The sequence below is a fragment of the Lasiodiplodia theobromae genome (genome assembly GCF_012971845.1).
Source record: "Lasiodiplodia theobromae strain AM2As chromosome Unknown scaffold_38, whole genome shotgun sequence".
Classification (NCBI taxonomy): Eukaryota; Fungi; Ascomycota; class Dothideomycetes; order Botryosphaeriales; family Botryosphaeriaceae; genus Lasiodiplodia; species Lasiodiplodia theobromae.
This window is the reverse complement of record NW_023336517.1, coordinates 348877-375060: the sequence shown is the minus strand read 5'-3', so window position 1 is coordinate 375060 and position 26184 is coordinate 348877. Positions and strand designations below refer to the sequence as shown.

Genomic DNA, 26184 nt, shown 5'->3' with positions numbered 1-26184 from the left:
TGTTCGGGCTCAAAAGAAGCAAGAGCAAGGGCAGTCTGAAACGCTGGGTTATCTGAACATGAGTTAGCACATCAGATTCACTCGAAAGATGAAACCTGCTCCCCTCGACTCACCGTTGCGGATTTCTCGCCCGTTCCACCCGAGTTGTTAATGGGTCTTGAAACTCTGGACCAATTCCCATTCGAGCTGCAAGAAGCCACAAGCGCGAGCATGGCAGCTCTCGGCGTCATTCGAACCTTAGCCCTGGCAGACGCCCCTTTCATCTCATACATCCCCAGCCGGACAGCTGCAGTGTGTATGACACGATCGCCACCGCGAGAGGAAACCGGCCTTCTATCCGTGGTGTACTGTCTCATACGTCAGGTTCTCCGCTTCCGGCCAAGCGATGACTCGTTCCGGGCCGATACCGATACTCTGGAACACTTGGACGGGGGTATGGGCAGTTGGGAGACAGGGTTGAGTTTACTTCGGGATCTGCTCCAGCATACAGCTAGCCTGCGTTATTGCGTCATTCATGGTTTGAACGAGTTTGAGAGTGAAACGTCGGAAGGGTTGTGCAGGGAACTTGTCGCGCTGCTTGTTGATCACTCACGTCAGGCGTTGCATCCGCTAAGTCTTCTTTTCTCGACGAGCGGACAGTCACGGGTTCTGCATGAGTTCATTGGGTGGGAAGAGAGGGTGTACACGGATTCCTCAACGCGTATGGTGCGGAAGAGAGGAGAGAACATGGATCTCCTGGCGTTGCAGTAGCATCTGTCCCTCAAGATGGAAGGATAGCTATATCTCCTAAATAACCTGTTAGTTTAGTCTACTGATTTATCTATTATGATTAGTCACTTCATTCATTAGTGCATCATTAGCAGCCTCATGATTAGATAGCAGCCAAGTCGTGACCTCCAACCCAGCTGACTAAGTCAGGCCCCCGCCCTCCTTCCGAAAAAGCTTAGCCTACCTTACCTATTCCCCACCTCTATAAAACAATTCAAGCCACTCCTAAACAGAGACCTTCAACAGTTTAATCGACGCGTTAAATTATATATTATTACAAGTGGTATCATACAATCAATCAGTCCCAACCCAATCCAATCCCAAACACCCACGCCGACCGCCGACCACCAACCACATCCACCCCATTCCAAACCCCTACCAGCCTACCCTGCCACCACCAACCCATCTATATTCACTGCTTCCGGTGCAAATGGAACTCCGTCCCCGTCTCACTCCGATGCAACCGAACCTCAGACTTATTCGCCCAAGAATTCAAATCACCCAACCTCCCACTCCCCCATTCCCTTAGCCCCCCGCCGCGAGCGGCACCCTGACTCTCGTCATCAACCAACCTGATCTGCAGCAGGGCGAGCGTCGAGCTCTTCCAAATCGCAACACCGCTCGCCGCGCTCATCAGGATAGTACCGATGAGGAAGACGAGGGTGAGGGCGAGCAGGACGGCCGGGAGAATCAGCCACATCCAGCGCACGTGGACGTACGTCATCGAGGACCAGGCAAGGCCCTTTGCGGTGCTGGTGCCGTTGGCGAGCGTCTTCTGGGTGCGGATGAGGTGCGTCATGCTCATGGCGAGGGCCTGCATGGTGATGTTCTCGCCGCCGTTGGTGTTGTCGCCGAGCTGGTAGATGGCGTCGAGGACGTCCGAGGTGGCGGATGCTTCGCCCGTCGAGCCCGTCACGTTGCCGTCCCACATGGACCAGAAGTACTGCGAGATGGCGTTCCAGGCGTAGCTCTGGATGACGAAGGGCTGGCCCGTGTTGTCGGGGGTGATGGTGATGTTGTCGCTGGAGCCGGGCGTGGTGCTGTTGCTGTAGCTGGCGATGACCGTCTCGGTAAAGGTGCCGTTGTTGACGGAGGCCTGGTACTCGTTTACGCAGCTGGCGAGGAATTAGCTTGTCTGCAGGGTCTGTGCAGAGGGGCGGGGGTTGACTTACGCATACAAAACGCACTCCATGGCTATAGCGCCGTAAGCTTTTGTTGAGGAGGCGTCGTGGAGAGAGCGAATCGTCGTGAGGGTGGTAAGGGTTGCTTGTGTGTGATTAAAGTTGATAGAATCTACCGTGCCAGTGGCGTTGAGATACACCATGGGCAAGTATCCCGTCTGCAGTCTGAAGCCATTGGGTAAGGTGTGGTTGCAGATATGCCACATGGTACCAAAATCTTCACATTTGGTCTCAAGACTCTCGGTGACGTTGGCGCACTTGGCGCAAACAGCCAACGACTGATAGGGCTGCGTCCAGGTGCAATTGCCAGTTGGGCAGTAGGGAGAGATTTCGAAATCAGCGAGAGGATCTTCGTTGGTGTTCATGATGCCGGAAGAGATGGCTGCCTTCATGGAAAGGGTGGGATTTTTCACTGCGAGATGGTCAGTGTGGTCGCTTCTGGGAGATGTTGACAGTACTCACGGGCCATGATTGCGCCAGGGGCATAGTCATTGTAAAGGTGAGCAATAGGGATGGTCGAATTAACATCAGATATGACCATCCTGACCGGGTAAGCGACGATTTGTTGAATAAAAGGGTCCACGGCCAAGCTGAAGATGGTAAGAAAGGCTCCAAGCTTCGCAAGGTGTCTGTGCGTGGTCAGCATCCGCCGTGGAGGTCATTACAAAGCTGCAACATACACGCCTCTGGTGCCCATGAGCAGCTTCAGACTCCCCCACATTCCTCGACTGGCCTCGTCAAACGTTTGGATGTCTTTGAGGACGCCGGCCTTCTTGAACCATAGCCATTTCAACTGACTGATGCCCTCGGCAATGGGCACAACCATGGCCGCTTTCACGACGGTTCCCAGGATAGAAATGAACGAGTTCAGGGTGATGCTCAAGGGCCAGTGGGGTAGCGGATGGTCGTCGGTGAGGATAAAAGTAACAACGAGAACGCCCATGGCAATAGCGCTGATAACCCAGGCCAGAAGCTCAAAGAGCCACCAGCTGTTGACAACATCGGTAAGGCCGTCTGAGGGAGGACCGGGGCGCGGCGGCAACTCTGGAGTGAGAGGGGTTTGAGGCTCTTGGCCCGCACCGGAAGCGTATCCACGGCTCTCGTCCCGCTTCATGTCGCCCAATTCGACGTAGTTCCCGCCGTTCGGATTCAACGGCGACGGCGACCGCGGCGACGGACTTGTGGGCGACAGTGCCGACGACTTCATCACGGTTAGCGTATTCTGCGTATTCTGGCGGTTAGAAGTGGCACGGCCTCACCTTTGGGGGGATTCCAATGTGCATTCTGGAAGCAGCGCCACAAGTGCGGAGGCTTGGAACTTCGTGAAAGAGAGTGGCGCTTGGTCGGGTTTTGTCAAATAGCGGGCGATCAGCATACGCTAACTCTGAACTTCGGTGTAGCAACGGCGGGTACGACTGTCTTCGGATCGCAGCCGGGCCTGTTTCATTTGCAACGTGCGCTATACGAGGTAGCGCCGGGGCTTTGCCGATAGGGCTATGGTGGATTTGGGGCGTTGAGCGCGCTTGGATGTGACGTTTAGATCAGGATGTTCATCTGCTCGTGCTCTAGGGCTGCCCAAAGGCCAAGTGCAGCGCCAACGAAGCCGGTGATGGTGCGATAGGCGTTGTGCACGCCCCAGAGGCGCACCAGCTCGTCGGTCGAGTACTTCTCCTCAGTGCGCAGCGTCGCGGGCTCGTCCTTTCCCAAGCGTTCAGCATTAGTGCCGTGACCGGGGCCGGCCAGCTTTTCGGCGCGTAGACAGAGGGCGCCAATGTAGGGGCGCATGATGGTGAAAGTGTGCACGGGCAAGATCGCCGGAACCATCACAGCGGCAACGGCATAGAGAGCACACAGCGTGCGACTCGACCTGGCCGAATAGGCAAGGTAGCTGAACGACACGCACGAAAGGAAGAGCGGTGGGGGCGTCAGGTAGAAGCCAGCGACATAGGCAGTGCGCCAGTGGGCGGCCAGGCGGCCTTCATCGTCGCTCGGTCTGCGCAGTGACGGGACGACAGCTGTCGAGAAGGTGGCATTTTGGCCTGGACAAGGCAGGATCAGCGTGGTGTCGGGGGACCTGCGGGGCGGAATGCTCACCCGCCGCAAACATTGAGGCGGTGATGCCGACGAACTGGGCAACCCGCACACCGGAGACCATGATTATTGTGTATAATACGAGCGGACGCGTGTGCGACAGGGGCGCGAAGGTGGTGAAGAGGCCGATCGTGGGCGAGCGCAAGTGGAAGGTGCGCCTGCCGTGTGTGAGAGCGGGAGGGAATAAGCTCCGGCACCGCAGGCGCGACCCCGCACCTTCCGCCGTCCCTCTGTGGTTCCTCCGTCTGACTGCGTCCGCGTCACGCTTTCGCGCCGGCCAAGACCTGCATTCTCCACCCCCGGCGCCAACGGCTCAGAGGCCCGCCGAGCGCGGATTTGGCCGACTTCGCAACCGCCCAGGATCCCTCGCTCGTGTCCGTCTCGGACATGGTCTAATCACCTCGTCCAAGCCTGCCCCTGAGTCTACGCCTACAAGCAGCCTTCAGCACCTTCGCCGGGTGGAGCCCAAGAAGATGATCTCTCGTATTTCAATAGAGCAATCTATTCTATCCGGAGCAAGCTGACGACGAGCTCCAGACAGCAACAACCACGTCTACCACTGTTGAGCTGAAGCCTGCATGTATAGATGAACGCCCTCTGCGTTGGCAGCAACACACTGCATGGCCGCATGAGAATTTGCAGAGCGCTGAGAAATCCAGGCCCGTTTTAAAACGCCTCTTTCGCCTATCACACGGACGCCCTGCGCACAGACTGCTGAGCCGCACATCCGCGCCGCTTTCTCGAAGCCACCAACACACCATCTCGGCGTAGGGCAGAAGGTTAATCTTCCTTGTGCCGTCTATCCGCTTTTCTCAATTGGCCACATCTCCAGCTGCGACACGTCCAGTGACAGAAGAAAAAACTCAGATCCAGCTCGCCAACAATTGGCCAAATTCGAAATTGAGGATCGACATCGCCACCAATGGGATCATGAGTGGGGCCCGAGGCAAGGGAACTGTGGCTTCGAAATCGCCCGCTTTCCCCGTGGAGGAATCAGGCCGGCACCCACGGTAAGCGCCCTTGTCAGGAATACGACCAATCAAAATCCCTCACAACAGAGAACTGCCCTGGTGAAACACCGTCCGCCGATACGGTCCGGTCCGCCGCATGCTGGACGCTCGTAAACCACCCCAAGACCCAGAGACTAAGGCTGTCTTGCTCCTCAACACCATAGAGCCCGCTATATAAACACCTGGCTTTTTGTTTCAGCTCGCAGATCATCCAAAGGCAGCGCCACGGAGGAGATCACCGGCAGCAGGCGCTTATCATGACGGCGGCACGGGCCCCTGTCCTTGTGGCGCGGCACGCGTTTCGGGGAGCGATTCACGCTTCGAAACGCCCAACTAAGGGCACTCCGGCTTAGGGCTCCTCCTTCATCAAACACCAAGCCCTTCCTTTATTGGCGTGCGCAGCCGCCCTATGGGGCCATTTCTGGGCGCTGCCTTTATAACCGATTTCAGCCCCGAACGCCTCTTTCTAGTCACCTTTCGGCTGGTACCTCTATCTAACTCCTCGTCACTGGCTTGACGCGGTGTTCTCCGCTCCTTTGCGAAAACTATTGCTCTTTAAGAGCTGTCCACTCCTTCCTGTATCTGATACAGTAGTCACTCCTTGTTGCCAATATGCGTTTCACTGCTAGCTACTTCGGTGCTCTCGCCAGCGTCGCGCTGAGCCTGATCTCCGCCGTCAATGCCGAGGACAAGGCCGTCTTCGCCCACTACATGGTATGCACCCGACACCCATCCAGCTGGATCCGAAGCTGACCCAAGACAGGTGTGCGGTCTTTCGTCAGTCGAGCAGGCTCAGACCGACGTCCGTGACGCCAAGGCCCTGGGTGTTGATGCCTTCGCTCTCAACATCCAGAATGTTGTCGACTCTTGGGCTCTCAGCGCCATCGACTGCCTCTTCCAGGCCGCTGCTGAGAATGACTTCAAGCTGTTGTTCTCTTTCGACATGGCCGTCTTGAACGAGCAGGACCCCAGCTCGTTCCTGCCCATCTTCGAGCAGTACGCTGGCAACGACACGTACTACAAGCACGATGGCAAGCCCTTTGTCACCACCTTCAACGGCGGTATCATGTCCAACGGCGGCGAGTGGACCCGCAACCTCCGCTCGAGCATCGAGGCCGACGGCTTCACCCCCTACTTCGTCTCCGACTTTGGCCTGTACAGCAGCTCCGACTCGTCGGCCGCCGAGAGCCTCATGGGCTCTCTGAAGACCTACTCGGCCGTCGATGGTGTTTTCTCCTGGGAGACTGCCTGGCCCGCCGAGCAGGATGGCATCGTCAGCATCCTCAGCTCCGTCACTGACAAGATCGGCCTCGACTCTGCCCACGCCACTGGCAAGTCCTACCTGATGCGTAAGTTTTACCCCCTCCTAACTCCCGTGAACCACTACTCACGTGATTTTCTTCAGCCCTCTCCTCCCACCAGTTCAAGCACATTGACGGTCTCGGCAACTGGTACCGCCGCGGTGAGCTCACCCTGCCCAACCGCATGACGCAGATCCTCGACCTTGAGCCCGAATTCGTCATGCTCCTGACGTGGAACGATGCGGGTGAGTCGCACTACATCGGCAACGTGTGGTCCGAGTCCATCTCGACCAGCGAGGCCACCCAGAAGTACGTCGACGATTTCGACCACTCGGCCTGGCAGGACGTCATCGCCCCCTTCATCTCGGCCTACAAGAACGGTGCTAAGACTGCCGCCGACATCGTCCCCACCAACGGCAACTTCACCGGCGCCATGTGGTACCGCCCGCTGCTCAAGGACGCCAGCTGCGCCGGTGACTACCTCGGCAAGCCCATTGGCTGGGAGAACGCGCAGGATACCGTCAACTTCGCTGTCATGCTCCCCGCTGACACCGAGGAGGGTTCCGTCAAGATTAACGTCTACTCGGGCGACAACCTGCTCGAGTCGTTCGACGGCAAGGCGGGTCTGAACGCTCAGGCTGTTCTGGGCATGACGACGGGCAAGCAGAGGGTTGAGTTGGTCAACACTGACGGCACCGTTCTGGGCGCCGGTCTCAGCGCGGCGGACGTCCAGGCTGATGCGGATTTCTGCAACTTCAACTACCACGTCGTTCACGTCGCATAAGGCGCTTTCCCTATACCCATTTGAGGTGTTCTTGTCTACATTTTTTACCTACTACTTTCTTGAGATACCTTCTTCACGTTCGCTTCGTTGCCGTTGGTTTCTTCCAACGGCCCCTCGTTCTTTCTATCAGCCAGAGACTTATAGACCTTTTACTCTTTTTCATTCGTTTGCCAAACAAAAAGCATCTTGATGAAAGGTCCATGATGAAATCCATAAACGAATTCCTCCTTAACCAAATGGCCCCCTCATGCATTGTGTCGCGAATTGATTAACTCTCTTCCAGCGGAAGGACCCGGAAATTGCCCCAGCTTCGTATTGCGCATATACTATCACGACAACGCCGCGCTCGCGCGTCCCTGCCCAGCCTCTGCCCAGTCCAGCTCGCGTTCAGCTCAGCCCCGTCCCTTCGTCAGAGAGTTTATGCGTATAGTACTATGTAGCTCGGCTCGGCGGTGCCGGCGGGATCCATGGCCGCCGCACCGCACTACACTACGGCTATCGCCGCGCGCGCCCGCGCGCACGCATGATTTTTTGAGTCTGGTCGCGTCTGGATCGCGAGTCTGGATCATCGCGTTGTTTGATGCGGCTGAGAAGTGCGGCTGAAGTGTTAGTTCGACTAGTAGGTACTGACTCTTATCTGCTTCGCGTTTTTGCGCAAACGTGCACGGCATGTGGCGTTTGCCGGTGTGTGTAAGTGTTGTGGCGGTGGCGCGCCTGGCGCGTGGCTGTGGCGCGGCGCGGCGCGGCGCGATGCGCTCGGTCCCCTGCAGGAGGCGGTGGGAGTTGGTGGGGGCCGGGCGGGCGGTGTGGTGTTGGTGTTTGCGGCGGATGGGCGGTGGAGGCGTCGTTTTAAGGGTGGCTTTGTGTTTTTGCTTTTCTCTTCGCGTGGGTAGGGAAGGAAGAAGGGGTTGAGGAAGGGGTTTGTGTGTCAATGGTTTGCAGTAGTAAGGAGGAAAATGGTGACAATGGCGATTTGTAGAAGCAACTGTTCAGAAGCAGATGTGGAATTATTAAATATATGTCGACATCCGGATGGTAGCTTCAACTACCTAAGTTGAGTGCCATCTCTTGAAGATCATTGCGGAGGTCGATCATCGTTCGCTACGTTGAGTCCACCGCAGTTTGAAGAGTAGAATTCCGGGCATGTTTAGCAATAAGACGAATGCTTGCCGATTAGTTGCTCCATCCGCTTCGTTTGTTCCTTTATTGCTACCAACCCATTGTTTATTCCTAATCGGGTTTAGCTTAACTCGCTTGGCAGTAGTATCACCACCACTCGCCGCATTTACTAATCAGCATCCTGATGCATCCCGTAGCTTCTGCTTATTCGCGCGTCATATCTCCTTCTTACTGCCTGGGTTAGGGCCGAAGAGTCTCACGTGAAAGACCATCAGTGGACTTTCTATAGTCTTGACCTTTCCTTATGAGAACTCTATTTGCATTCTCAGTCAAGTATTCGTCCTTATTAATCCTAAACACGGCTTGCTGCAAAAGCTGTGGTGTTACCCACGTGATCGCGAGAAAGAGAGTCTCCGGTCGCTGAAACGCGAGAACAGAATCAGAAACTGTCCTTCAAAACACCACCCTGATTGTCGAACTGCGGCTCATTCCACTGTCGATCATTCATATTCTCCACCGTACCTTCCATTCACTATACAGTAAGCTTGGGCTCGGCTCGCCTTCCTAACCAGTCCTGGCGCCTGGCCTTGCCCGCCGGACCGATCCACGAATCCTGAGTGAGTGTCTGGCACGTCCATGCACAATCAAACTATATGTCAGTCAGCTAATTGGTATATTTCAGTCAAGGTACAATTTCCACGTCGTTACATGCTGCAACAGCACCTATCCCACCTCCCACGTTGATTGGCGCGAAGCGTTTGATTGCCATGGGTATCCGCGACACCTTCGCAAAGAAACCCGAGAAACTGGTTCTCAGGTTTCGCAGAGAACTCGAAAAACTTGCTTATTGGACAAGTGAGGGCATCAACAAGGAAGAGAGGGAAATATTTCATCCTGATGATGTCAAGAAATTCTGGACAGAGGCATATGATGACGGGGACTCCAGGTTGAAGATACTCTGCAAGACGCTTTTCGAGAAGGACTACGAGACAGCCATGGCAGATATACGAGACCGAAGGCTACGCGTTCTGTCCGTGATGGTATACTGCGATTGGAGGGATTGGGATAAGTTCAAGAGCATGGTCCAGTATCCTCTTTTGCGTACCGGAACCGTGACCAATGAAGCCTTACCACTCAAGCGGGCGAACATCCCAGTTTACCTCGGATGCGACGAGATCACGTCCCGACATTTCGAGCGCAACCAATGGGCCTTCATCCCTATCATCATTGGGCCAAACAACACCCTCGACAGCGAGAGATACCGGCCGCCGTTCTTGGCTAGTCACATGGAGGAGATTGGCTCTGGTGCATTCTCCACGGTCATGAAGGTTACAATACCAGGAAAGTTTCTGGCACCTGGTGTTAGAGGCTCTACCCAGGAGGTAAAGTAAGGGAGCGCTATACTTGTACCACTCACTAATTACATTTGGCTTGGTAGGATGCCCTCTTCAGGTTTGCGTGGAAGAAGTTTACGAGCGGACGGCCCGGGGACTTTGTGAGAGAGCTCCAAAACCTGAAGAAACTCGAAAATTCGCGGCACGACAACATCATGGACAGTGTTGCGGACTTGACCTACGGACAAGAAGCTGGCATCCTTTTCCCGCTTGCGGTCTGTAGTCTACACGAACTCCTTCTGAGTGACTCGGAGCGAGGCAGAACAATTCGGGAAAAGATCCTCGGAGCACCAAATGCCCTTCAAGACATTCTCTGCGAAATGAGCAAGCTGGCAGAAGCTATCTATCATCTTCATCAGAACATCAAAGGCGAGTCTCGACGACACCACGAGGGCGTTCACGGAGATCTCCATCTGAAAAACATCGTCATTGCAACTGAACCCACGGAAAAGGCGCCGGCAGGGGAATGGAAGGTCATCGACTTTGGCCTCTCGATCATTCGGGAAGAAGCTGTGCCAAGGGCCGGATACATGTCGATCATGCCTCAGGAAACAATCTACGTAAGTGGTTTGTATCCACCTCCCGAGATCGTGATGAGCACTGGAAAGAAGGCGATTAGTCCAAAAAATGACGTCTATTCCTTTGGCTGCATCCTCGCCTCGACTCTTGCTTTCTTATTGGGCGGGCAGCCTGGAGCTTTGGAATTTGAAAACATGAAGGAAGGACCGTTCTTCGACATCAAAGGAGGAAAAGCAGTGCGGAAAATTGAGGTTGATCGCTGGCTGGAAGACATGACATCTCGATTCGGAAAAGAACACCCCTGGATCTCCCAGACAGTCGATATCATCAATAAATGCACCAAAAGCAAACCTGAGAGAAGGCTGCATTCAAAGGAACTTTCCGACAGACTAGACAGTACTGTCTACGCTTTGCCCCGCAATGCTCAACCGCCCGTCTGGGATCCAAAGCAACCTCGAATCGTCTCGCCTACACGTGGCCTTCCAGTTCTCATTGCTCGTCCTTCCTTCCACATCTCGAGACCCGAACTGCGACGGCAATCAGGTTCTAAGGAGTCAGGCAGCTCAAAACCGCAGACGTTTGAATCTTTCTCATCTACTGCGTAAGTCTTTTATTTCTCAACTCATTCGTTTAAGATTCGTCTTCCGACTGAACCTGTCAAATGAAAGGTCCACTCTCAGAGTAAATTTCAAAGGGATGTTCTCTCCTTCAGATTCAATTGAGGGCTCACAACCAGAAAGCGATCAGAGCACTGAAAATTCTGGCAAGGTTTGAAGTAGAAATAGGGAACAGCAAGGTTCATTTCTCTTTAACATCACGTTCCTGTACACACTCGCCCCCTTCGCACTCTGGCAAACAAATGGGTGTTCGATTTGCCGCAATTCACTGTTTTTTGTACGGAACAGAGGCTTCCAGATCCGCAGCTCTACCATTCTCAACCCGCCTCTTGCGCATCACATAAATCCACCAACCAACAGTTGCTGTAGTCAGGCAGATGGACATGATAATGAAAATCCATACCTGTGGCGACATCAGGAGAGAATGATCATCGCCATTGAATTCAAAAAAGTTGGAGCCAAAGACCGTCTGCTAAATTGTCAGTGTGGTCACCCGTACTTTTCGAGTCTGTAGAGGAGCTTACGGCAATAAAAGTTGTCGGCAGATATAGCAAGGTCACGAAAGTTATCATACGGACAGCAGCACTGTCGTCGGCCGAGTTCTTTGCCAAAGACAACATGTCTTCACTGATGGTTTCTCCAACAGCGTGATTTTGTATGGCCAAGGTATCAACGAGCTGGCGTCATGGCGCATGTTAGTATGCATGAGCATATAGCTAAAGATCAGATACATACCAAGCCTAATGCACCAGAGATCTTTCGCAGCAGAATCTCGATACTCTCCGCTTGTCCGCGTGCTGTATCGGCGTGGAATCGCAGGGTGCGGGAAGTCAATATTGCCGTTTCTTCATCAACGTACAAGCCCTCGAATAACTGAGTATTCAGCTCTTCAAGAGACTGAATAATGTTTTGAGAACATCGAAGTAATGAAGGAAGCGGTAGCAACCTTTCTTCCAGGCGGCGCAGCTGTTGCATGCAATGAAGTTCGGTGTTGGCGCGTAGCCCTGCGTGTTTCTCTTTGTCCATCATGAAAACTTTGTCGGCCTGGTCAAGAGACTCGTTAAGGTATGCCTCATTATCTGGGTGAAACGATCCGGAAACTTACTAAAACAGAGAACTCTTGACCTTGTGCATCCAAGTAAGCTTTCCATTGGCCAAAAACATGGCCAAAGAGCATACAGTGGATACCCAGAGGTTTCTCGATGCAACATTCCAGAAGTCTCAGCTCTCCCCCTGATTCTTCAAGTTTGTCCTGGAACTCTGACTGCATGACAGGGTGGAGAAAGATAATGTGGCCTATTCTGGTTTTTGGAGAGAACTTGTGGTGTACGCCGATTTGTCGAACGGACCATGGAGATGCCCCTGGGCTGCGACGACCATTTTCCTCGGCATAACGCAATCGGTATTGTACCGCTAAGAGTTGTAGCATGCAATTAGCGGTCTGCTGTTTGTGCGAGGAAGCATACTTACTGAAAGTGCCTTCGGGAGACATTCCAGCAGAGAGGCCATCTACTGCTTCCCAAGCAAGGTTTGAGGAAGAAGAACATTGCGTCAAGATTGGAGTGAACTCGGGTTGTACTTCATAATGCTCAAAAATGCGTTGGACAACCTCTCCCGTTGCTGTTATTGGAAACATTTGGTTTTCCCTGTCCATCGACCTTTGTCCTTTACCGTTAGCACCTTCTCCAGTGGGCTCATGGGTCTTCATTGGTTGAGGCACATACAAAATTGTGAAGGAAGGCCTATCATCTTCCTGCAAACATTTCTCCAGTTCCGAGATGTCCTCTACCGTCGCTCTCTTGATGGATTTAAGGCAAAGGTCATGGCTCGATACTGGGTCGTCATGTTTCATGGCCAAGACTGCCTGTTCGCTCCTGATTTTGATGAAAGAGCAGAATGTCTCGTCGGAAAACAAGCCATCATGGCTGCTATTCTTCAGGTACTTCCATTCAGGTGTATTGCTCCTTCTTGGTAGCCGACGGGAGAGGGCTGCTTTTGCTGCCCATGAAGTCATCGGAAAACGTCAAGGTCAAGATGACAGTGTAGAATTAAACAATATACTAGCTGGCTCTCAAAGTATTTGCGAAGGATGAAAGATAAGGACAGCTGTCATGATAACTCGAGTGTCTTATACCCCGCTCAGCCCCCCGTCGCACGTAATGTGTATGACGCGTAGAAGTCTGTCAGCCTCGAAGGCTACCGCCTCCTAATTTGCCTCTTCACCCAAGACCTATTCAATAGCATTAGTTAGCTGATCGATCAGCCGTCGGGGTGCATGAATCCGTACCGCACCGTAATCTGTTCATACGATTAACGCCCTTGGCCAAAGCCAACAGAGATATGGCTGCAATACAGGGGCGCTTACCTCGTCAACCGGTTCTGGCACAGTGAACTCCCAGCGATCGGCGGCCATGTTGTGCTACCACAAGATCCAAGATTGTCAGTAAGTTGAAATCAGCCTTGTCCAGGGGCTGTGGCAAACCTTCACAGCAAAATCAGTAATGCTTGAGTTTGGAAACTTGGTTTTGAGGCCTTTGAGTAAGCTTTCCTTCGAGAAATAACCAGACTGCGATTCAGTGATTGTCTGCAAGTGGGACATGTTGGCAAGGTCTTGATGAAAAGCCTTGGAGAACGAAGATAAGGCATTACAGCTCCAAAATATGTAGTCCATGCGGCTGTGTTCGGCTGTGTTTTTCGACCCCGCGGTTGCCTTCTCTCAACGTCGCATCTCAACGTCGCACATATTATCGCAGGCAGCTTATCCTGCATTTCAGCTATATTCGTCGTGCAGTCTATTCTGCCTTACATCGAGCGCCGGGTTCGTCGGCCAATGGGGACGTACATGAAACTGCAACTTTTGACGCTCCCGTACGATATGGGTTGCAATGCCGAACACCGGGAAGTGGGGGACAGACTGTAGTCGCACAAGGGAGTACAGCGCACCCGATCTCATACACATGTCTGATTCAATGAATCATTATCGACTTATCTGGTCAGACTTGCGTCTGGTGCTTCATCCATCGGTTAATTAACCTGAGGGCCATCCAAGGTTGAGTTGATGGGGGAAACGCGGCTCGAAGGACCATCAGATCCCAACCGGATTCCAAAAGAAAGTGTTTAACCAGCTGTCAATCTCACTTAAGCGGTAGGCTCTGCATGACCCGCGCTACAGGGTTACTGAGTTTTGCGGCTGACCGTACGCCCGCGCCTCATCAGCACAACATAATTGATTAGCTATGAATAGATGAGTTCTTGAAGAACTTGAGGCGGCTGTCTAGAGATAATGGGGCTTTGTGTGACAGCAAGGAAGGTCATGTGAATCACACGTGACTTGCACACTCTTTGCATGCTTGTTGCATGGTGCTCAGTCCTCAACCTAATCCTCGGAAATGGCCTCTGGTAAAAGAGCTCATCGCTAGTAAGCTTTGAATGACAACTTCATTCCTCACAAGACATCAGGAGCCAAAGTAAACCCGCAAATAGCCCATTCGACCGTCAAAAACCCTACGATTTCACGTGTTAAAGGCCTCAAACAAATAGACGTGGTGTGTGCTCATTTACTGGTTTCGTCGCCCGCATAGCGCAAGGCTGACTAACAAGGCTGGAAAGGTTGATGGTGCAACGCACAAACGGAATAGCCGCTGCGGTTGCTTCGTATTCCAATAATAACATCTATCGAGAGGACAGAAGATTGTACTTGAAGTACGGATGAAAACCCCACGTATTGCATCGTAGCCTATATTGAGAACTGCTTCGGGACTGACTAAGGCTCTCTAAGAACCACTTGGATGATATCCGGTGTCTCTTGGGATTTCTTTCCGTTCTGAGAAGGCCAGAAAAAATAGCAGGCGCATTTTATAAGCCAAGCTCTCTGTCATCTACTGAGAGTTACCGTCGTTGACTCATATGTAAGATATGCATTTCAGTAACGAGCACGGCTAATTATTGTAGTAATTTCTGTGAATATAAGCGCTCAGATTCGAAGAATGCCTACTAAGCAATGAGGACGCAAGACTTGAGAAGACGGACTCGCCCGTCTCTAAATCGACCCGTTTTTGCATCACCTCTCACCAGCCCACCAAAGACAACTCGGTCAATGGTGTAGTCCTCACCTTTGTCCAGGTCTGGACCTAAGCTTCCAAGAATATCCACGTCCTTACTGTTGTAATGAGAGGCAAAAGCTTGTAATTTCTGTTCCCACTCGAATTCTGTCTTGGTTGACCTCAGGAGTATCGCGAGATCCAAGGCAGATGCGCAGAGTCCTTCAAGTCCTTTGACGGCAGGCGCTGCTTCACCTTGTTGATAGCGGCAGAGAGCTTCAACATGGGGCCAAATCTTGTCTACTGCCTGTTTGACGCCGTCGTGTTTGCCAGCTATCTTCAACTTCTGACACATATGAACTGTGCGAGCTCGCCATTCGAATACTTCATCCAGCTCCTCTATTCCAAAAATTAGCTAAGTCAAAATTATGGCTAATTTCAACGTTACCTGCGCCATTCCCGTTGTGCAACATATCTCTTTCAAAGCATGCCAAGCCGTCCTCCAGTTCTGGCCTAATGCCGAGCACATAGCTGTGATTGTCAAAAAAGCATTCGTATAGCTTGGTCGCACCTGCCGCACGGTTGATCAACTCCGGAGCATCAGATGAAGCCGTGGGCGAGAACGTCTCGTGTTTCACAGTAAAATGCCTTTTCACAAGTTGATATACCTCATCTTTAAGCTTCTCGAAACTAGCCTGGATTTGAGGATCATTCGGTGCAGCAGTCGCATGCCCGACGGATTTGATCATCATCTTGTGGAGATCTTGTGTCTTGCAGCTCTCGCTTTGAAGCGTCTCCACGAGAGATGCAACCGTTCCTCTCAATAGCCTGCTCTCTTCTTCCAATGATTTCAACTTGTCCTGTGGCGGGGAGCTATCGGCCGTACGTTGTTGTGTCTTCTGACCCTCGGCGTGCTTCGACTCTTCGAGAAATTGTGTCAAGACCCGTATAGTACCGGCGATATCTGTAATATTCTCCATGACCTACTCTCAGTTTGATTAAGGGAGCTCAAAGAGAGTAGGGCAGTCATTCATAGATATACATTCGTCAGGATATTACGGATCTTGCTGAAATAACATTTGCATAGGGTTTCCATAATAGTGCTCATCCATGAGGCAGCACTAAGTTCTCCGCTACGTTTTGCGGAAAGAATAGCTACCGCGGAAAGAAGATAAAGTTGTGTGGGAGCGCGACGACAATGACAAAGACTCTCTCATACTCTGAAACCGTCCTCTTTGTTTGTCACACCCGAGGAGCACCTTGGCATAGGCGAAAAAAAAAACTCCCATGAGCGTTAAGACTAGTCGGCAGCTTTGTTACTCGTTGCATGCATGTCCCCGCGGCTGAAAGCCGCCGCGCCATTTCATTCCCAGAACAAGGGCATCAGATTGAGCACTTTCCACGACACTGTGATTCAACTTACCTGTTGTGCAAATTATGGAGAGCTTTGTCGAAAGTGCGCATTATCTCCATCAAGTCGAATTTACATTCCATATACCCAGAACAATAATTCACGAGAGTGAGCTGCTGAGTCAAAACTCGAAGTCTGATATTCTCAAATAATTCTAGGAGCTAAATTCACCACTGTCCGTCCCGTCACCCCCTAAAGTCTCCCAATCAAGCGCTGCAAACCCTCCCGGGTGATTCGCCACGTTCGAAACCTCCATGATTTCAGCCTCACCAGCGCTTTCATACTCCCCAAACACATTCCACAAAGAAACCGTCGAAATAGGCGCGGTCATGAGAAGCTTATACGTAGGCCCGTCCTCCCTCGACCCCAGCTCCAGCAGCACTCTCGTCGCATCCTTCATCTCCCCGCGATGCGCATCATCCTCAAAGCAGCTCACCGCATCCACGATGACGCACAGCACGTAGTCCTCCGGCACCTGCTCCTCCACCCTCGCGAGCAGCCGCCCGATGCTCCCGACGTCCGCAACGTCCAGCTCCTCGATCTCGCGCTGCATGCTGGCCGAGTCGATCCGCACGCCGTGGTCCTTGAGCTGCTGGATCAACTGCAGCAGCAGCGCCAGCATCATGCCGGGCGGGTGCGCGCTCGGGTCCTTGGCCTCGTTCGTATGCAGCCCGCAGAAGAACGAGAGCAGGATGATCTTCGCCGACGCGTTCTGGAACGCCGTCGCGAGCTTTGCGCTTGCGAAGCTGATGGGAGATGTGCAGCTGTCCGATGTCCCGTTGCCGTGGGCCAGCAGCCGGCACGGGTCTTGGGAGGTGGCGAAGTGTTGGATCTGCTCGTCCTGCATGAAGGCGACGGCGCGGTTTTGGTCTTTGATTGGCAGCGTGTACCGCAGTTGGAGCAGGCTGTGGTAGTCGTGCCGGGCGGAGCCGGAGGCGTCGATGCTGTATTTCTTCATGAGGCTTTCGGCCTTGTGGCGGGTCATCTGTTTCCGCTTCAGTCGCTTGGGTTGCTTGGCCTTTGATATTCCCATCACTGCCTCATACCCTTTTCTACACCGTCAGTCGTGTTTTATTTTCTTGTGGAATAAGGGCAGCTTCCGGATTCTTACAGTTGATGGCATCCTGCTCATTGCAGAAGACGACGTACACGTTCTGCAGCGCGTCTTTCGTCTTGACAATCTTGTGTTCTGTGATGGTACTCCGGCGCTCAGGGCTATCAAGCTTGTCCTTGACTGTGAACGCTTAGCAATAGTGAAAAGCTTGGAATTGGCATAAGTACTCACGGAAGCTCTTCATATCGGAGATATCTTCCGCTATGTGAGCTATGCTCGTGTTGAGACAGGCGTTGACTTGGTCCTTGAACTCAGCTTCGCGGTCGTCCATGTCCTTGATTTTGTCCAGTATCGTGTCTCCATAACTTCCAGGCTTGCCGGCCGCGCCAAGAAGCTTTTCTACGGAATGTCAATGACTTGTTGGTTGTTTCCTGTGGTTTTACGTTGAGCTCACTCAGTGGGTTTCTGTTGAACCATTCGATGGCTGCCTCGATAACGTCCAATATGGACAGGCAAAGCGCCGCGTTACGCTTGTGCAGGATCGCGCTGTCTTGGTACGCATTGACGAATTGTTGATTGGTCTCGATGAGAACGGACAGCTTCCCCAGAAAGTTCGCGATGGTGCTCCGCACGTTTCCGATATTTTCAGCCATCTATAGTTGTGTTACATGTACATACAATGAGAAAAAGTGTAAAGATAGTAGATGCCGTGCTTACCTTGCAGATGAAAGTGAGACCGCCGCATAATACAGACGTGTATATGCTATCGGCGGGGACAAGGCTGATGAATGCCTTCGCATTGCCGGCGTGCTCGCTAAACCAGCGCCCCCCTCGGCGAACATGGCCCCAGAATCCCCTCGTCACTTTGTCCGCATATTTGCTCTCCTCCTTGGCCACGCATCTCGCAAAGGCCGTTAGGGGGTCATCGACAGATGTCCAGTCATACGTGTGGATTTGCTCAGTTTTTACGAGTTCTGTCTTGTTGGCGACTTGATACTGCTCAATGCATTTGATTATGCGGGCTCCAGCGTCGCGGCATGGGTCGTACAACTTCTCAACTGCGTCGGGACTGCGAAAATGATCAGCGACACTGCACATGTCTGTAACAAATTAGACGCGCACATCTCTCGGACCGCGATTTCTTGATTTGAAACGCTGTTTTGCGCGTTGTGTGGTAGTGCTTGGGTTGCTTCAGATTCACTTGGTGTCGGTTTTTCGATGATAATGAGCTTGTCCGATTTCGCCTCAACGCCTTGAATGGTCACCGGCGCCTTCACCGTCTGATCTAAAGCAGGATGTGTGGAGCCATCTAGCCTTTTCTTCATGTAACTCAGTATCCTGCCCCCGTGTTTGCCGCTGGTAGGCGGTAACACCGCGTCGTGACTTGCCGACATCTTCAGCCTGCGCTGACAGTGTTAAAAAAAGATAAAACACGAAATCAGAGTAAAATGTTCTTCGGGAGGAAGCTGGAGTATGGCAACAGAGAGCGGGGTGTGAGAGCAGCGAATTCACCTTGCATAGGGACACCCGCCGAGGCTCAACACACGGGAGGCTGCGGCACATACCTGCAACAGAACCCAAGACATTGCTTATTGAGCAAGCCACACACGGCCGAACTACAATGGTGGGGCCTAGATTCACCACTCTGCATCCAAAGACTGGCGAAGGCAGGCAGTTGCCTAAAATAAGCGCCCCAAACGATCGCTGATTTGGAGGGTCACTTGCATCGCGCATGTAAGCAAGGCTAGCCTGTCCTATTCGGGCGATGTGCAGATTAGGCGTCATCCGGAGATAAGGGTCAAGGCTGAGAACACCAACCAAGAAAGCCACTTCCGGGTATTGAGAAACAGAAAGGAGGGGACTAGCGAGCTTATATGACCCATGTTGAACCAGCCAATTGGTTCATCAAGGAGGCTGAGATGTACGCACATAAAAAGTATGCGACGCGTAAGTTCCTGCGTCTTTCGGCTGATACCGTATCAGAGAGTTGCGTATAAAGAGTATGAGATGTTCACAGGGAAGTGTAGGAAGACCACGTCTTTCGGAAGCCTAGCCTTGCCATAAAAGTACCCAATTGTTGTTTGGTACCTTCAGCTCTCATACACACCCAGAATGACCGAACCAGCGACTACCACCATCGGAAGCGGCCTGCTTCACGATGTACATGAGAATCAAGACTGTTCTCAGACAACCCAAAAGAATGCCACAACGGATGATTTCAGTGGCTTGGAGGATCAGCCAAACCTGCGGAACGGATCCAGTCGATCGACCCTCGACGAACTGGAGGATCTGAAGGCCAAAGTGGCTGCGCTGACTGCGAGGCTGGACGAGATGACTGGAAACAACCAATGGTATGTAAGCAGGCATACATTTAGCATCCATGACGAACTGACGACAATTTAGTGGAACGCAACCACGTATTGACGAGGGTGCGAAATCTGGGAAGAACACTGAAGATAGCTCCGAGGAAGATGAATCTGAGGACGACGACTCTGAGGACATCGACTATGAGGACGTCGACTATGAGGAAGACGACTCTGAGGAAGAAGACTCCGGGAAAGGAAACTCTGAGGGAGAAGGCATACCCGAGCAACTCTGCCTCGAAATCAAGCGGCTGTCGCTAGACACTTGGAGTACTTACAAAGATCTAAAACGCAAAGAAGTTTCCGAGAACGTCCTTGTTGTGTACCAGAAGCCAGTGGCTATACGAAACCCGGGCAAAGAAGAGGTTTTGGACACCGGCTCCCAAGACGGGTGGCCTGAGGAACGGATCCAGCACATACCGTATCGGCTTCAGATTAACTCGCGTCCCCTTCTTCAAGCGCTGAAAGCTATCACTAACACACGGATGCCTTCTGCGCCCTGTGTTATGGTCCCACCATTCAAAGCCATCATCGGTAGCCATGATAAGATACAGAAGGTACTTGAGAGGAAGGAAACTGCAATCAGCCAATACCAGCAGCAGAAAGATGAAAATTCTACATCAATCGGACTTGCAACGTTAGAGAAACCCAGGATGGAGGAGGAGTTGAAGAATCAAAGGATTGTCGCAGACCATCTAAAATGCCTTCTTCAGTTTATTGAAGTAGACTTGAAGGAGACCTTGGAGTTACGGAGCAAGATTAAGGATGGAACCCTGAAGAGTATCTCTTTCAGCAACTTGTGGCATCTTTTCACGCACGGAGATGTCATTTTTCCCAACCCCGAGATCATTGGACGCTCTAGGAGGGAGTGTTCATACCATCACGCATTCATTCTTTGGTCCGTATCAGACGGACGCCCTACAATGCCAAAGAAGCAGTTCAAGATGGAGTCAAATCCCTTCGCCTTAATAGGCATGGAGGACGGTCCCAGAGCTACTAATGAGTTGTCAGAGGGGCTCTGCAAGCCGTTCAGATTGGACCTTTACTATGCAGCCTATGATGGCGAGTGTCTGACACCTGACGGGTACAATTACAGCATCGAAGAATACCGGGGAGAGAAGCAAATCACTAATCTTCCATTTTACCCAGCCAGATTTTGCCCTCACTACAGCCAGACGTATCAGGAGCTGATCAGACGTGGGAAACATTATATTCAGCTTCTGAAAGATTCCTACAACCAGTATCAAGGGCTGACTATGGGTGACGATCCGGAAGAGGTAGATGGAGAAGTAGTCACGGATTCAAAAACTGGGTACTCGATGGACAGCAAAGACGCCAAGCTCAGAAGATACGACTTTAACAGTGCACGATTGAAAGGTGATGAGGATGAGTGGAAGGAGTACGCTATCGTTGGGGGCACCAGCTACGATGACGAACGTTTCGAAGATGAAACATTTGATCAATCTGAGGCCTTGCAGCCAATAGACCCCGGAGAACCGACGCAGATGAAGAATATCACGGACAATCACTACCTTCTCTTGGGCAAAGATATACTCGGATTTGTGTTGCGGATCCGCAAGTGGAGTAAGCCTCACGCATCGCTATAAGACACCTAATAGGCAGTCTACTAACTAATTGCCAGAGTACTTAGACGTTGATCTTGTTCGAAAGCCTGTAGAAACCATGGAAGGAGACAAAACGTCTTTTGATGAACTCGCCATCAAGGAGAGCTACAAGAAAACAATTCTCGCCCTCGTTCAAAGTCATTTCGCCGGCCCAGACTCGCTCAAACAACGCATCCAGCAGGGCGAGTCCGTATCTATGGACCTAGTGAAAGGGAAGGGGAGAGGTCTTGTGATCCTTCTTCACGGTGCTCCGGGAGTGGGCAAGACTTCTACTGCGGAAACCGTCGCTGCTCACACAAAGCGCCCACTCTACCCAATTACCTGCGGAGATCTAGGTGTGACAGCCAGGGGAGTTGAGAAGGCTCTGGACATGCATTTTCAGCTGGCCCACAAATGGGGATGCGTCTTGTTGCTCGATGAGGCAGATGTTTTCCTGGCAAGGAGACAAGCAGGCGATGTTAAGAGGAATGCACTTGTATCTGGTACGTGTTTCCTCCGCCTGAAGGTTTGTGTTTTGTTAACGGTATTCTGCAGTATTCCTGAGAACGCTCGAGTACTATTCTGGAATCCTGATTCTCACAACTAACCGCGTCGGCGAAATTGACGAGGCGTTCCATTCCCGCATCAAAATGTCGTTCTATTACCAGCCTCTGAATGAAAAGCGTACGATACAAATATGGAAAAATTCTCTGGACAAGATCAAGGAAGCCGCCAAGCGAAACAAGGAAAAGGGCACCATCATCAAGATTGACAACGATGAGAGGGACGAGATCCTCAAGTTCGCCAAAGACCACTTCAATGAGAATTCCAAAAACAAGAAGAAGCAGCCATGGAACGGCCGCCAGATCCGTAACGCGTTTCAGACGTCCCTCGCGCTCGCAGATTACGACCGACTGGAGGAACTAGAGAGCAAGATTGAGAAAGGAAAAATCACATTATCCGACATCGAAGCGAAACCTAAATACCGGACTGTGAAGCTCAAAGTCAAGCATTTCAGGCAGGTTGCAAAAGTCACGGCAGACTATCACAAATACGTCACTACGGTACAGAAAGGAAAGACAAATGAGACCTTGGCGGCCATGCATCAACTCCGAGCGAATGACTCGGAACTCGATGCACCGGCAAACCAGCGAGCTATCCAACAGGCTGAAGGATCTTCGAGGGGAAAGCAAAGGACAAATAAGGCCAAGGAGGCCCGTGTGCCGACGCCTGTTTTGAGATCGGATACAGATAGTGAGAAGGCCGATACCGACAACGATGGCGGGGATGACGATGACGATGGCAATGATGATAGTGAGAGCAGTGATGAGAGCGATGATTGAGCCAATTGCCTACTTCGGTTTAGTTCATTCCTATGTCAATGAATGTTTTTGCGGGAACCGGTTTTTGGAGAACTTTAGACTCATTTTGGTGTTAGACAGTGACAACCTTGAGTAAAAGGTAATAATAGTTTCTGTGAGTAGATCACTAAGTGGGGTTCATACCGTTGCGAGAAGTCAGGGTCATCAAAAATTGACTCTCTTACTTGAATCTGCCCGCCTGCTAGTCGAGGAGAAGGCTCTCTACTCTTTTGGGATCAGGCAGCTTTTTTTTTCAGTTGAGGTATTTTCTTGTTCTTGCAGGGATTTTAGACCTTGTCCAGTAAAGGCAAGTAAGCTGCATAATGGTGTGTCATGTTACAATTTGTCACTTTTCAACACATGAAGGTTTGCTTTGACCCCGCAATATCACATGTCAACAATGACTCGCTCGCTGCTCTTTATAGTCTCTAGTTTGCAGAATAAAGTTACCGTAACAAATTCGTTCAATTTTTGTGTTCGGAAACTTCAAATGGACCTCACAGCTCCACAGAATGCAAAACGCATCAAATGAACGGCCTTCTGGGCCCTCCTTGGAACCCTCTTCGAACTCCATTGTTGTGCGTCGTCGTAGGCCTGTTGCAAGGCTACAACCTACCCACCACCTATTTCCAGGAATCAATACCGATTTTGAAACAGATGCTCCGCTACTTGTGAGGTGGGAATGCGTACGAATAGCGCTTGATGCCGACGTTTCACCCTCACGCATGCTGCCAATTCCCAGTGGTGTTTGGGATGACTATCGTGGCCTAAGCGAACACATCGCTGAGAAAATACCTGAAAGAGCAACTCGATTCCAACACTCCGTCAGCTTGGATGCTTGGAAGGAATGTATCACGTCGCCTGGAGCCGTATCTTTGAAAGGATCTCTTGTCCTTAGATTCCACGAAACAACGCCTCGCCCGACCGCTCGGCTCAACCCGGTGACCGAGCAACGAGACGGAAGCTCTTTCCGACTTGGCAGGGCCTTCGGAGGTGACAGATTTCTGGCGATAGATGTTTCTTGCGCCGATAAGACCTCGTTTCAACAAAAAGACAGACTTCGTGACTGGCTTCAAGGATGGCTTATGGAGGAAAAGACTTTTCTCGGCCGCACATGGCGCGCATTGTTCGTTCGCGAAAAGAAGAAGTCTCCGAATTGCTACGAGGTTAAGCTCTTCGCTACGAAGGGAAAAGACCTGTCTGAGCCTATGTGTACAGCAAGACCATCAGCTTCTCTCGAAGACGTCATTCACTGGCTTATTCCTCTAAGCCTTGAAGGGAACAAAGCCATGCCTGCAAGCAAGATCTACTCCCGCCTCGAGCTTGGCTTTTCAAAAACCTACCCAGCTATCGAATTTCGCCCCAGTCAAATCCATGAAGTAGATGACGAGCATGGCGACGAAGCCGAAGAGGACACCAAATTCAACGATCCAAGTCTCGACTGGTCTCGGTTCTTGGATTCGGCGCACACTTCAAGTAGGATCATGAGCGACGGATGTGCCCGAATTTCCGTCGCAGCTGCAACTTTGATATCAAAGTATATTGGCACAACAGAATCTGTGCCTAGCGCCTTCCAAGGGAGGATAGGCAACGCCAAGGGGCTTTGGCTCAAATCCGTTGATCCTGAGAGAGATGAAAAAGACCCAATCTGGATTGAGACAACCGCGTCGCAGAGGAAATTTGTGCGTCACGAGGAGGACCAGGATGATGCTCATTACGATAGCCACCGTACCACATTCGACCTTCTGACTTGGTCAGATCAACTCGCCTCTTCGCAAATGAGCGTTTCACTCCTCGGGATTCTTCACGACAGAGGTGTCTCCAAGTCGTCTATCGCGCAGCTTGTCCGCGCTCAAATGGACTTTGAGAAAAATCTGTTTTTCGATGCGCTTGAAGACCCAGCTTCCCTCCTGAAATGGATATCAGCAAAGCTTCCTGGAGCATCACCAGATGGCGATCCTTCCTCGTTACAAGCAAGCATGCCTAAACTGCGCTCTGAGCGAATCGCTCGCCTCGTCAGAGCTGGATTTCAGCCTTATACATGTTACTACCTCTCTGATCTCATCAACAAAGGCTTTTCCGACTGGCTAAACCGCCTAGGCAACAAACTGGAGATCCGAATACCTCATTCGACATCTGCATTCGGCGTAGCTGATTTCCAACACGTCCTCAAGCCAGGGGAGATATTTCTGTCATTTTCACGCGTCCTACCCGACGTAGAACTCCCATACTTGTATGAGAGAGATGTACTCGTTGCTCGATACCCTATGCACCGACCATCCGATGTCCAAAAGGTTCGCGCTGTCTACCGTCCTGAGCTCGCCTCGATTCAAGACGTTGTCGTTTTTTCGGCTCGTGGTGGCTTTCCACTTGCCGAAAAGCTCTCCAACGGAGACTACGATGGTGACAGGTACTGGATTTGCTGGGAACCTTTGCTTGTACGGGATTTCAAGAACGCGCCCCCTCCGGATACGGTTAAACCAGAACTCCTGGGCATTCACATCGAATCAGAGCCTGTTTCGGGCGTTGGGGGGGCCGACGGCCTTCTCAGAAAATCCTTTGATTTACGAATCTCTGAGAATATGCTTGGTCTTTGTTCAAATTATCAGGAGAGGTATGCGTACGGGACAAACAATCTCAGAACGCCCGAGATGGCCCTGCTATCAGACCTGCGGGACTGTCTAGTTGATGGGCCAAAGAATGGGTACCGTTTCACCAAGAAAGACTGGTACAGCTTCTTGAATCGCAGAGAATACCCCTGGAAGTTGAACGAGCCAGCGTACAAGCAGCCGATTGAGAAAGCGATTTGGTATAAAGAAGGGAACATCATCGACTACGTGAAGTTCGCAGTCATGAGGGAATCCTTGCGGGATTTCAAGACTGAGGTGGATGAACGCCTTCAACACGTGCCAAGTGAGGATGAGAACCTATCCGGTCTTTATACAGCCAGGTACCGCAGCTCGTGCAACGAGGAGGATGATGAAGTCAGAGAAGAGCTCGGGAAACTCGCCGAAAATCTGATCACACTTGTTTCTGGTTGGAAAGAGAGGCGTTTTAGAAAGGGCGGCCGGACCGAAGGCTACGATGACGACATTGAGCAAGCGTATCTCGAGTATCGGCAAATCACTCCGAGGAACACGACTCACCCAGTCGTGGCCAGTTGGATGGACCGAGCTGTGTCGAACGGATTCACGACCTGGGATCTCCTCAAAGCCTCAGCGCTACATGTTAAGATTGTTGACCAGAAAATGTCGCACTTTGTTTTTTCTTTGGCTGGCCGTGAATTACTCTTCATGAAAGCGCTTGCAGTCGATCCAAATACGCAATTTGTCACGTCGAACATCATGACCACGCTGAAGGTCAAGAGGCCGCGAAATACTGGGAACAAGCCATAATGACTTTCGGATACATGCACAAGACTGACTTTCGGTGTCTCTTCAGTTATACTACCTTTATTATTTTTCCCGTCTTCTTCAACGATGTTAGATCCATGAAAAAAAAAATAAGTGATATCGGCTATTTATGCGTATTCCCTTTTCTATTCTTTCGCGACGTCTCCTTAAGAAA

The 26184-nt window shown here is 51.6% G+C and overlaps 7 protein-coding genes across 7 annotated transcripts; 4 read left to right on the top strand and 3 right to left on the bottom strand.

Moving 5' to 3' along the window:
* Positions 1–1180: 1180 nt before the first annotated feature.
* On the bottom strand, positions 1181–3232 carry LTHEOB_10431 (Acid phosphatase protein; the record flags this gene model as incomplete). Its single annotated transcript, XM_035507076.1, has 5 exons — positions 1181–1883; positions 1941–2361; positions 2412–2578; positions 2630–3150; positions 3209–3232. The coding sequence occupies 5 exons, from the start codon at positions 3230–3232 to the stop codon at positions 1181–1183; spliced, it is 1836 nt and encodes a 611-aa protein (XP_035367968.1).
* Positions 3233–3485: 253 nt separating this feature from the next.
* On the bottom strand, positions 3486–4104 carry LTHEOB_10430 (Peptidase S9/S14; the record flags this gene model as incomplete). Its single annotated transcript, XM_035507075.1, has 2 exons — positions 3486–3988; positions 4044–4104. 2 exons carry the CDS (start codon positions 4102–4104, stop codon positions 3486–3488), a joined length of 564 nt encoding a protein of 187 aa, XP_035367967.1.
* A 1558-nt stretch (positions 4105–5662) lies between these two features.
* On the top strand, positions 5663–7135 carry LTHEOB_10429 (Glucan endo-alpha-glucosidase Agn1; the record flags this gene model as incomplete). Its single annotated transcript, XM_035507073.1, has 3 exons — positions 5663–5764; positions 5814–6399; positions 6456–7135. The coding sequence occupies 3 exons, from the start codon at positions 5663–5665 to the stop codon at positions 7133–7135; spliced, it is 1368 nt and encodes a 455-aa protein (XP_035367966.1).
* Positions 7136–9021: 1886 nt separating this feature from the next.
* Positions 9022–10772, top strand: LTHEOB_10428 (uncharacterized protein; the record flags this gene model as incomplete). Its single annotated transcript, XM_035507072.1, has 2 exons — positions 9022–9636; positions 9693–10772. The coding sequence occupies 2 exons, from the start codon at positions 9022–9024 to the stop codon at positions 10770–10772; spliced, it is 1695 nt and encodes a 564-aa protein (XP_035367965.1).
* Positions 10773–16389: 5617 nt separating this feature from the next.
* On the bottom strand, positions 16390–18614 carry LTHEOB_10427 (uncharacterized protein; the record flags this gene model as incomplete). Its single annotated transcript, XM_035507071.1, has 6 exons — positions 16390–17282; positions 17347–17469; positions 17521–17688; positions 17744–17942; positions 18007–18358; positions 18412–18614. 6 exons carry the CDS (start codon positions 18612–18614, stop codon positions 16390–16392), a joined length of 1938 nt encoding a protein of 645 aa, XP_035367964.1.
* A 787-nt stretch (positions 18615–19401) lies between these two features.
* Positions 19402–22599, top strand: LTHEOB_10426 (AAA family ATPase; the record flags this gene model as incomplete). Its single annotated transcript, XM_035507070.1, has 4 exons — positions 19402–19640; positions 19693–21236; positions 21304–21759; positions 21812–22599. 4 exons carry the CDS (start codon positions 19402–19404, stop codon positions 22597–22599), a joined length of 3027 nt encoding a protein of 1008 aa, XP_035367963.1.
* Positions 22600–23906: 1307 nt separating this feature from the next.
* LTHEOB_10425 (Rna-directed rna polymerase 2) lies at positions 23907–26012 on the top strand (the record flags this gene model as incomplete). Its single annotated transcript, XM_035507069.1, has 1 exon — positions 23907–26012. The coding sequence occupies one exon, from the start codon at positions 23907–23909 to the stop codon at positions 26010–26012; it is 2106 nt and encodes a 701-aa protein (XP_035367962.1).
* Positions 26013–26184: the final 172 nt, after the last annotated feature.